This window comes from Pongo abelii, chromosome 3, assembly GCF_028885655.2.
Source record: "Pongo abelii isolate AG06213 chromosome 3, NHGRI_mPonAbe1-v2.0_pri, whole genome shotgun sequence".
NCBI lineage: Eukaryota > Metazoa > Chordata > Mammalia > Primates > Hominidae > Pongo > Pongo abelii.
In genome coordinates this window covers 3116212-3128724 of record NC_071988.2, presented here as the reverse complement: position 1 = coordinate 3128724, position 12513 = coordinate 3116212, and the positions used below count along the sequence as shown (strand labels likewise).

General features: G+C 42.3%; 1 protein-coding gene across 4 annotated transcripts in view; it reads right to left on the bottom strand.

Moving 5' to 3' along the window:
* HTT (huntingtin) overlaps nt 1-12513 on the bottom strand; it is a 168989-nt gene that overhangs the window by 151721 nt on the left and 4755 nt on the right. For all 4 annotated transcript variants that reach the window (XR_008524958.2, XM_024245873.3, XM_054554967.2 and 1 more), the window contains one exon: nt 3241-3324. Coding sequence is in view for 2 of the 4 variants with exons in the window: in XM_024245873.3 (XP_024101641.3) it covers nt 3241-3324 (84 nt within the window). In the remaining 2 variants the exon portion in view is untranslated. Of the gene's footprint in view, nt 1-3240; nt 3325-12513 lie in introns of those variants that run through there.

Here is a 12513-nt window from a genome sequence, read left to right as displayed (position 1 = left end):
AGCAGACTACATTTTCACAATATACATGAAGTTTTAAATGACTTCCTACATTGAAAACCTCAGAAGCTGCCATTTATATAACCTCATTGGAGACAAAAATTAGTTAGCACAAAAGGTATAAAAAAGTTCCAAAGGTTTAATTATATTTTAGGAGAGTTAACAGGAAACAGCAATGATCAATAAGTTTCCATAAAACATATTTATATAAAATATCACCTTTGGCTATATACTCTGAAATCCCTAAAAAGTATAGGGTGTATACTCTGAAACCAAGGATAACCTCTCTGACTCCAAAAACTCCTTTTAACATGCTCTTCTGTAGAAGAAGCATAATGAACTCTCAGCATTACTCCATAAAAACAAGAGACAGACTAATGTGAAAACCATTAACAGCTATTATTTTGATTTAATATGGCAAATAGAACCACAAATCAATCTTAAGATGTCTCAACATACTTTACTAATATGTGAATATAAGCCAACATTCCATGAATTCCATTTGAAAGTTCTCAAAAGATAAAATGACAAGAATAAAGCCTAGGCACTCAAATTGGAAGAGATCTTGTTTCCTGGGTCAATAAGCTTTCAGAGAGAAATTATGTTCTCTGAGACCTGGATGGTGGAGATCAGATGAACAATGACCAAATGTTTGCCAAGTATTTAAAGTCATTTCACAAAAAAAGTAAAGATTGCCAGGTGCAGTGGCTCACACCTGTAATCCCAGCACTTTGGGAGGCCGAGGCGGGCGGATCACGAGGTCAGGAGATCGAGACCATCCTGGCTAACACGGTGAAACCCCATCTCTACTAAAAATACAAAAATTTAGCCAGGCGTGGTGGCGGGTGCCTGTAGCTACTTGGGAGGCTGGGGCAGGAGAATGGCGTGAACCCGGGAGGTGGAGCTTGCAGTGAGCCGAGATTGCGCCACTGCACTCTAGCCTGGGCAACAGAGCAAGACTCTGTCTCAAAAAAACAAAAAAAGTAAAGATAACATATAGCTTTGGATGATAGGCATCACAATGGGATACACTTCCCGCTCAGGTGGCTAACGAACATATCTATGCAGTTGCTTTTTCACAGTGTTTCACATGTACCATCTGATCCCACAAGAACTGTGTAACTAGGGATTACATTTCAAAATTGAGCCAGTAAGGCTCAAACACGTTAAAGCTTATCTAAAGTCACCCAGCTTACACAGGCAGCAGAGATAGAATTCAAACCTTTTTTTTTTTTCCTACTTTTATCGTAGTGTTGTATTCTACAATAGCACGCTAACTTAGAATTTTTATATTTTTATTTTCAGGACATATGCTCATTTGTTATTTCATTTTCTTCCCACATTTCCACAAATTAGACAGAAACAGAACAGAATTATACACAGTATTTCACAAACAATAGAAATGAGTTAACCTAAAATGAAACGGTTTTATGAAATCACTTCGAAAGTATATGATACAAATGCACAAAGGCATGAAAAATAAGCAGATCACCAAAAAAAAAAAACACAAATCCTGTAGGATTCCACTTACATGAGGTCTCCAGAGCAGTTACAGTCATACAGACAGAAAGTAGAAGGGGACTACAGGAAAGAATGGATGATAGGGAGTTTAATGAAGACAGATGTTCAGTCTTGAGAGACGAAAAACTTATGAAGTAGATGGCAGTGATGGCTGTACAACATTACGAATATATATACCGAACTGTACCCCTAAAAATGGTTAAGACAGTAAATGTTATATGCATTTTACCACAATAAAAAGAAAAGAGTGGGCCGGGCGCGGCGGCTCACACCTGTATTCCCAGCACTTTGGGAGGCCGAGTCGAGCGGATCACGAGGTCAGGAGATCGAGACCACGGTGAAACCCCGTCTCTATTAAAAAAGACAAAAAATTAGCCGGGTGTGGTGGCAGACGCCTGTAGTCCCAGCTACTCACCAGGCTGAGGCAGGAGAATGGCGTGAACCCGGGAGGCGGAGCTTGCAGCGAGCCAAGATCGTGCCACTGCACTCCAGCCTGGGTGACAGAGCATGACTCCGTCTCAAAAAAAAAAAAAAAAAAAAAAAAAGAGTGAAAAGCAATGGCCAAGAGGAAATTTTTTAAAAAAACAAATGAATCACCGGGCGCCCTGGGCTCACGCCTGTAATCCCAGCATTTTGGGAAGCTGAGGCGGGCAGATCACCTAAGGTTGGGAGTTCGAGATCAGCCTGACCAACATGGAGAAACCCCGTCTCTACTAAAAATACAAAATCAGCTGGGTGTGGTGGCACATGCCTGTAACTCCAGCTACTCGGGAGGCTGAGGCAGGAGAATCACTTGAACCCAGGAGGCGGAGGTTGCAGTGAGCCGAGATCACGCCATTGCACTCCAGCCTGGGCAACAAGAGTGAAACTCTGTCTCAAAAAAAAATAAAAAAAAAGAATCACCACACATTTTTGTCAGTACTAAAATCAAGATTATTTGTCTAAAAATTTTTTTCTGACTGACTATGAAGGCTTTTTCTAGCTTCTACCAGGAGAATAACAGGAATTATTTATTCCAAGGGAAAGTAAGGCAAGGCAACTACTTCACGCATGCCCATGTGGGTAACAGAATTCAGAATTCATCGGTGAATATGTCTCCTACTGAGCCATCGGAAACAGGCCTAAATATATTTCCCATCTACAGCTACCAGGAACAACGGTCAGAAAGACAGTCAAAAGCAAAGCAGCTACAAAAGAAGGTGCTGCTAGTTCACCCCAGTGAGAAAGATCAAGCAAGGAAAGCTGACCTACAGTCAATGCCCTACGATCCCCACTAATCCCAAAGCACAGAGGAGTGGGCTCCAGCCACTGCTAGGAGCAGAGGTACAACAGGACAGCAAACTGCCAAAAAAAAGCAAATGAGAGAGACAAACTGAACTGTCTTGTGCTGTTCCTACTATTGCAACAAATGCAAAAATATCAAACCATAGATGGTTTTAAAATAACTATAGTTGCTAAGGGTGTTAACTCAACATAAACATGTTGTTCAATTCCATAATGGTTTTAATTTTTGCATAAAAGATTACAAAAAGGGAACATTATTCATTTCAGTGTCTGGATATCCTTGTATATAGCCAGAAATATGGGAAAAGGGTCCTTCTTCATCTTAAATGGATTTCTGAATCCATTTAAAATAACTGCGACACAAAGAATATTCTAGCCCATTAAGACTGAAAACATACAAAGTTCTTATTTTCTCTAGACAGTTCAAAGTGCAATTACCTGACAGACTGTGCCACTATGTTTTCACATATCGTCAGACAATGATTCACACGGTCTTTCTTGGTAGCGGAAAGTTCTTTCTTTCTAAAAATAAAAAAAAGAAGAAGGAAATGAATATGTGTTGAATTACCCACTCCACTTACTTCTACACCTCATTCATTCATTTAATGAGTGTTTCTCGACGACTATAAATAAACGGTTATACTCCATGTTGGGGGCAGGATGGGGATCTGGACAGGAAAGCACAGGCATGAGTTCACCAATGGCTTTCAAGCTACACTGCTCACAGAAAAAACAGATGATGTTACTAAAGCAGTTCATTTCCCCCATTTTACTTTATTTTACTTTTTTTTAGAGTCAGGATCTTGCTCTGCTGCCCAGGCTGGAGTACGATAGCACAATCATGGCTCACTTTAGGCTTAAACTCCTAGGCTGAAAGGATCCTTCCATCTCAGCCTCCTGAATGGCGCAGACCACAGGCTTGCACTACTGGGCCTGGCTAACTTTTTCAAAATACTTTGTAGAGACGGGGCCTCACTATGTTGCCCAATTGCTCAAACTCCTGGCCTCAAGCGATCTTCCCATCTTGGCCTCCCAAAGCGCTGGGATTATAGGTATGAGCCACCATGACTGGCCTCACTTCCCCCATTATAGAGAGAAGAAATTGAAGTGCCAGCCATGACGTGCCCAAGATCACACAGATATGAAGTCATATGGCCAGCATTTAAACCAGGTCTTCTGGCTTTAAATCTCCTCTGTATTTCACCAATACTCAATCAATTTCACGTTTGAATCATGTGTTAGTATCACTAAAGCCAAACTGCATCTTACAACCAGTGGTATAGTTTGATTAGAAACTTTTTTTCTTTCTCAGCAGTATAGAAGATGATGGCATAGATTACAAGACATGGGAAATTCAATTCAAATAAACACAGTCTAATACCTACTCTACATACCAGGCTGCCTTCAATTCTCAAAATCGTTAACTGACTGCAGTCACACATCACACAGACCTCAGTAAAATATAAGCAATGGCTGACCGCTTCTATGTCCCCAAATAGCTGGGAATAAGCCTCCTGTTAAGACTTCTCAGCCAAGCAAAAGGAGATAAACAGCCTGGAGAAGATGATCAGCCTAAAGGCACCTCCTTCCCACCCTAACCTATGGCTTCACATGTCTTCACAGTTGGCACTATCAAAATAAAGTAGAAAGGGGTGATCCAAAACATAGGACCAACTAAAAACAAACTAAAAGACTATTAAGTTTTTGAGAAAATTATATTACCAAAGAAATAAAAAATCTAACTTAAAAACACTGCCTTGCTATCTCATTTTGTCCAATAAGCAAACTTGGAAGTTTAAGACACTAAAATTCCTTCCCCCATGGAATTTAGTTAGATGATGAACTGACAACTCAAACTGACTTGCTCTACATGAAAAGTAAGTATGGTGATTAAGTGAAAAAGAAACCACCTTGCTCTGAGCAAGAACTGGAAAAACAGGGTAAGAACAGTCCTGGCTTTTCAATCACTTTTGGTAAATGTAGTCACTTTAACTTCAACTTCAAAATTAAAACAAACGGCCAGGTGTGGCTCACGCCTGTAATCCCAGCACTTTGGGAGGCTGGGGCAGCAGATCATCTGAGGTCAGGAGTTCGAGACCAGCCTGGCCAACATGGTGAAACCCTGTCTCTACTAAACATACAAAAAATAGCTAGGCGTGGTGGCGGGCACCTGTAATCCCAGCTACTCGGGAGGCTGAGGCAGAAGAATTGCTTGAACCCAGGAGGCAGAGGTTGCAGTGCACCAAGATTGCGCCACTGCACTCTAGCCTGGGGAACAGAGCGAGACTGTCTCAAAAAAAAAAAAAAAAATTAAAGCAAACCTCAGCCAGCCTCCTCTAATTGTGTAATCAAGCAATCTGCACAGGCACACAAGCGTAAGGAGGGGCATGTAAACTCAAGGACACTACAGCATTCTATTTATTTTTTATTTTTTATTTTTTTTGAGATGGAGTCTTACTCAGTCGCCCATGCTGGAGTGCAGTGGCGCGATCTCGGCTCACTGCCAGCTCCACCTCCCGGGTTCACACCATTCTCCTGCTTCAGCCTCCCGAGTAGCTGGGACTACAGGCGCCCGCCACTACGCCCAGCTAATTTTTTTGTATTTTTTAGTAGAGACAGGGTTTCACCGTGTTAGCTGGGATGATCTCAATCTCCTGACCTTGTGATCTGCCCATCTCGGCCTCCCAAAGTGCTGGGATTACAGGTGTGAGCCACCACGCCCGGCCCACCACAGCGTTCTATGATCACATTTTATAAATTATCAAAGAACTAATTCTAAAAATTGTGAATTTTATAGTATGTGAATTATAAGCTCTTTTTTGTTTTTGTTTTTTTTTGAGATGGAATCTCACTCTGTTGCCCAGGCTGGAGTGCAGTGGTGCGATCTCGGCTCACTGCAACCTCCGCCTCCTGGGTTCAAGCGATTTTCCTGCCTCAGCCTCCCGAGTAGCTGAGATTACAGGTGTGCACCACCATGCCCGGCTAATTTTTGTATTTTTAGTAGAGATGGCATTTCACCGTGTTGGTCAGGCTGGTCTCGAACTCCTGATCATGATCCACCCTCCTCGGCCTCCCAATCGTGAGCCACCGCGCCCGGCTAATCTCATTTTTTTAAAAGAATCTGCAAATCCTGTCAGATCTTCCTCCAAGAGATCCAGAATCTGACCACTTACCATCACCACTGCTACTAGTCACAAGACACCAGCATGTCTAGCTTTGATTACTTCAGTAGCCTCCCAACTGGACCAGGACAGACTTTTTTTAATTGAAGTTTTTATTAAGATAATTATTGATTCACATGCAGTTGTGAGAAATAACAGAGACCCAGTGTGCCCTTTACCCAGTTTTCCCCAATGGTAACATTTTGCAAAACTATTTAATATAGTACACTATCACAACCAGAATATTGACGCTGGTAAAATCCAGTGATCTTACTTAGATTTTCAAGTTTTATTTTTGCTCATTTGTGTTTTATCTTTGCTCATCTGTATATTTAGTTCTTATACAATTTCTTTTTTTTTTTTTTTTTGAGACAGAGTCTCGCTCTGTCGCCCAGGTTGGACTGCAGTGAGGCGATCTTGGCTCACTGCAAGCTCTGTCTCCCGGGTTCATGCCATTCTTCTGCCTCAGCCTCCCAAGTAGCTGGGACTACAGGTGCCCGCCACCACGCCTGGCTAATTTTTTGTATTTTTAGTAGAGACGGGGTTTCACCACGTTAGCCAGGATGGTCTCGATCTCCTGACTTCGTAATCTACCCACCTCAGCCTCCCAAAGTGCTAGGATTACAGGCGTGAGCTACTGCGCCCGGCCCTAGTTCTATACAATTTCTATACACCACCAAAGTCAAGACAAAGCACCTCTTTCCTTGGCCGAGTGCAATGGCTCAATGCCTATAATCCCAACACTTTGGGAGGCTGAGGCGGGCAGATCACAGGAGGTCAGGAGTTCGAAACCAGCCTGGCCAACATAGTTAAACCCCGTCTCTACGATAAACACAAAAATTCCTGTAATCCCAGCACTTCGGGAGGCCAAGGCAGGCAGATCACAAGGTCAGGAGATCGAGACCATCCTGGCCAACATGAAGAAACCCAGTCTCTACTAAAAATACAAAAATTAGCCAGGTGTGGTGGCAAGCACCTGTAGTCCCAGCTACTCAGGAGGCTGAGGCAGAAGAATCGCTTGAACCCCAGAGGCAGAGGTTGCAGTGAGCCAAGATCGCGCCACTGCACTCCAGCCTGGGCAACAGAGTGAGACTCTGTCTCAAAAAAAAAAAAAAAAAAAAAAAAATTAGCCAAGCATGGTGGTGTGCACCTGTAGTCCCAGCTACTCGGGAGATTGAGACACAAGTATCACTTGAACCCAGGAGGCAGAGGTTGCAGTGAGAAAAGATCATGCCACTGCACTCCAGCCTGGGCAACAGAGCAGGACTCTGTCTCCAGAAAAAAAAAAAAAAAAAGAAAAAGTATTTCCATTACAAGTATCCCCCTGTGTTGTCCTTTCATAACCACACTCACCTCCCTCTCTTTTCTCCCCTCTGCCACCCCTAACCTACTCTACTACCCCATCTCTAACCCCAGGCAACCACTAATCTATTCTCCATCCCTAAAACCGTGTCATTGCAAAAAAAAAACGTTATATACATGGAATCATACAACATGTATAACCTTTTGGGATTGGCTTTTTTCATTAGCATAACTTCACCTAAACTATTGCATGCTATCAGTAGATCATTCCTTTTTACTACTGAGTAGTTTAACCATTCACCTGTTGAAGGACATCTGAGCTGATTCCAGTTCTTAGATATTATGGGTAAAGCTGCTATGCATACTTGAGTATAGGTTTTTATGTGAACATTAAGGTTTCATTTCTCTAGGATTAATGCCCAGGATTGCAGTTGCTGCTGGGCTGTATACTAATTGTACGTTCAGTTTTATGACAAACTGCCAAAGTGTTTTCCAGAGTGGCTGTACTATATTATATTCCTACCAGCAATAAGTGACCTAGTTTTTCTAAATCCTCACCAGCATGTGGTGTTGTCAAAGGGATCTTTTCATCTAAATATATATATACACATATATATTTAGAGAAAAAGTCTCACTCTCTTGCCCAGGTTGTAGTGCAGTGGCATAATCATAGCTCACTGCAGCCTCAAACTCCTGGACTCAAGCAATCCTCCAGCCTCCTCAGCCTCCTGAGTAGCTGGGACTACAGGCACACACCACTATGCCCAGCTAATTTTTTAAAGTTTTTTGTAGAGACCTTATAGGTGCTGCTATGTTGGCTATGCTGATCGCCTGGCCTCAGGCAATCCTCCCACCACGGCATCTCAAAGTACTGGTATTACAGGCATGAACCTCTGTGCCCAGCCAAAGTGATCTTTTAAAAACATCAATTAAACTACTTGTTTTGACTACACAAGCTTATCTTGGTGCACAAGACCGTCGTCTCTAACCTCTCATCTCTCGCAGCCTCATCCCCTATTTCTGCCCTTCATCTTACTTCAGCCACTGGCCTCCTTCCTAGTTCTCAAACATGGAAAGCATTTCTGCCTTCTGTTAACTCTGCCTGGACCTCTCTTTTCCCGCTATACACATGGCTTGCCTCCTTTCCACTCAAATGTCACCTTCTAACCACAGCTCTCCTTCGTGCCCTAAATAAAATTGCACATTGCCTCTCCCCTCATTCGGTTGTTTTTCTCCATAGTGGGTGCTCAGGTGAAAGGGTCCTTCTAGTTCATCTAAGCGAGTCCCACTACCAATGGCTGGGAGCTCTCCGCAGGCTCACCTCAGCCCACTCATCAAAGCTACACAAATGCTCAACAGCCCTACAGCAGATAAGAAAGGCCACCTCAGCTACACCTGGACACATATGAGCAACACAGGTCTTCCTCCCAAATGCTTGCATTGTTATTAGCAACAACAAAGGTAAGGTCTAAGCCCCTACAGTGGAGCTTCCCAAACTCCAATATGCATGTAAGTCACTCACTGAACCTGTTAAAACACAGACTCTGATTTGTTAGGTCAAGCAAAGAAGAGTCTGCTTATGAGATCCCAAATGATACCAAACTACTGTCCCTGAGACCTCACTGTGAAAGCAAGGACCTATGGACATATCATGTCTCTAACATACATTCTAGCACCCAAATTGATCCAATTTAATATAATATTAAACAGTGCTTTATAAGGTATTTTATTTTTCCTCCTTGTTGTCTGAATAAGACTAAATGTTTTGAGTGTGGATCCATTCAAAGGTAGTTTACCAAGTGGTTGACTTATTTACAGGAAATGGAGGTGACGGGGATGGGGACCTCTCAAGGTAGAGAGAATATGTCACCAGCACATTCTACAGCCAGAAAAATGTGAGACCCTTGCCTTTACATCTCCAAAAGTCCTCTTTTAAAAAGGAATTCTACAATATTACATAGCAATTAATAAGAATTACAGGTACTGCTATGGAACAATATCTATGACATACTGTTAAGTAAAAAAATACATATGTAATGTGATCTCAGTCAAGCAAACAAAAAATGACACATTTAAATGCTTGTATATGCATATTAAAATATGGGAAGAAGACACAAGAAATACTTTTGTTCTTAGGAAGTTAGACAAAGATGACAGACTTGCAAGAAGGGCTTTGCTTTTCATCTGTGCTGCTTGAAGATATTTTTATAATGTATATGTGTAACTTTTATAATTTTCAAAACTAGTTTTAAAAAAAAAACAAAAACAGCCGAAAAAGAAATGCTTTCCGGCAGGGCATGGTGGCTCACGCCTGTAATCCCAGCACTTTGGGAGGCCGAGGCAGGTGGATCACCTGAGGTCGGGAGTTCAAGACCAGCCTGACCAACACGGAGAAACCCCGTCTCTACTAAAAATACAAAATTGGCTGGGTGTGGTGGCGCACGCCTGTAATCCCAGCTACTCGGGAGGCCGTGAAGGAAAATGTCTTGAACCTGGGAGGCAGAGGTTGCAGTGAGCCGAGATCGCACCACTGCACTCCAGCCTGGGCAACAAGAGTGAAACTCCGTCTCAAAAAAAAAAAAAAAAAAGAAATGCTTTCCAAACGTGGTCCTATCATATTTTAACCTAGGAGTGGGAAAACTATAACCTGCATATTTTTGGCCAATTCACAAGCTAAGAAATGTTTTTACATTTTTAAATGGTTGACCAAAAAAATCAAATACTATTTCATGACAGGTGAAAATTATATGAAATTCAAATTTCCTTGTCATTAATAAAATTCTATTGGAACACAAACACTCATACATATTGCTTATGGCTACTTTCATGCTACAATGGCAGAGCTGAGTAGCTGTGACACAGACATTGTGCCCACACAGCCCGAAATACTTACAATCTGACCATTTACACAAAGCTTGCCCATGTTCATAGGTGGAAGACAATATTGTTAAGATGCTAATACTCCCCAAGTTGATCTACAGATTCAACACAATCCCTCTCAGAATCCTACTTGGCTTCTTTGTCGAAACTGACAAGCTGATCCTACAATTCGTACGGAAATGCAAGGGACCCAGCATGGCCAAATCAATCTTGAAAAGGAACAAAGTTGGAGAACTCACATTTCATGAATTTAAATTGTGACACAAACTTCAGTAATCAAGACTGTATGGTACTGGCATAGGATCGACATAAAGACCAATAGGTAGAACTGACAGTCTAGAAATAAATCTATACAATTAAGGACAATTAATTTTCAACAAGGGTACTAAGATAATTCCATGGGGAAAGAACAGTCTCTTCAACAAACAGTGCTGGGACAACTGAATAACCACATGGAAAAGAATAAAGTTGGACTTCCACCTGAACCATATATAAAAATTAACTCAAAATGGATCAGACTTAAATGTAAAACTCTAAAATTCTTAGAAGAAAACATAGGAGTAAACCTTTTTGACTTTGGATTAGACAATGATTTCTTAGATATGACACTTGAAGCACAGCAACCAAAGACAAAATAGATAAACTCGACTTCATCAAAATTAAAAACTTTTACACTTCAAAAGACACTATCAAGAAAGTAAAAAGACAATCCAAAGGAAGGGAGAAAGTTTTTACAAATCATCTATCTGATAAGAATCCAGTATCCAGAATATATAAAGAACTATTACAATTCAACAATAAAAATACAAAGGGAAAAAATGAGAACAAGGGTTTGCAAGCTAAGTGTAAGAAAGAGCCTGGGTTCTGAACGGGTGCAGTGGCTCACACCTGTAATCCCAGCACTTTGGGAGGCTGAGGCGAGTGGATCACCTGAGGTCAGAAGTTCGAGACCAGCCTGGCCAACATGGCAAAACCCCATCTCTACTAAAAACACAAAAATTAGCTGGGCATGGTGGTGTACACCTGTAATCCCAGTTACTTGGGAGGCTGAGGCAGAAGAATCACTTGAACCCAGGAGGCGGAGGTTTTAGTGAGCTGAGATCATATCATTGCACTCCAGCCCGGGTGACAAGAGCTAAACTCCGTTTCAAAAAAAAAAAAAAGAAAGAGCCTGGGTTCCTTAACTTATTGTTGAATTTCCCCAAACAGACTTATTTTTGTCTTCTGATAAGCTCTTGCTTGTTACCAGTTTAAGCTATTGCAGCAGGATTTTCTGTTACTTGCAGCTGAATACAAACCTGATAACGCCAGCTACTGCTAAATTGTTATACTTAGCAGAGTTCAACAAGTGCAGTTGGTTCTGCATTCAAAATCCAGTCAGTCATTCCTCACACTGCCCACAGCCGACAGCCAGTACCCTGACAGAACCCACCATGCTTATCTGAGCACGGCAGTGGCTTCCTAACTGGTTTCTGCTTTTGCCCGTGTTCCCCTTCACTCTGTTGTCAGCCAGAGTTCACTTAAGAATGAAATTCAGATCATGCTACTCCTCTAATCCTCCAGTGACATCCCATCTCAGTCACATAAATGCCAATATCTTTATTCCGTCTACAAGGCAAGTAGTATTGGTCTGATATGGCATTCCCTTGACCTCTTGGACCTTACCTCTTACTACAAATGTCCCCCTCACTCAATTCACCCAACTAAAATGACATTCTTGCTATTCCTGAAACAGGAAGATTTTGGACCTGTTCCCCCATCTGGAGTACCCCTACTTCATACACCCTTACACTAGACTCTCAACTCGCTTGAGGTCTTTACTCAAAAGCCATCCTCTGGCCAGGTGTGGTGGCTCACACCTATAGTCCCAACACGTTGTGAGGTCAGGTGGGAGGATCACTGGAGCCCAGGAGTTCAAGGCTGAAGTGAGCTACGATAGTGATACTGCATTCCAGCCTGGGTTAAAGAGCAAGACCCTGCCCCCCCACCCAAAAAAAAAAAAAAAAAAAGCTGTCATCTCAGTGGACCTTCCCTAAACATCGTATTTAAAATATCAACACTGGCCAGGCATGGTGGCTCATGCCTGTAATCCTAGCACTTTGGGAGGCCAAGGCAGGCAGATCACATGAGGCTGGGAGTTTGAGACCAGCCTGCCCATCGTGGCAAAACCCCGTCTCTACTAAAAATACAAAAATTAACCAGGGGTGGCCGGGCGCGATGGCTCACGCCTGTAATCCCAGCACTTTGGGAGGCCGAGGCAGGCGGATCACTAGGTCAAGAGATCGAGATCATCTTGGCCAACATGGTGAAACCCCGTTTCTACTAAAAAGACAAAAATGAGCCGAGCGTGGTGGCACGCGCCTGTAGT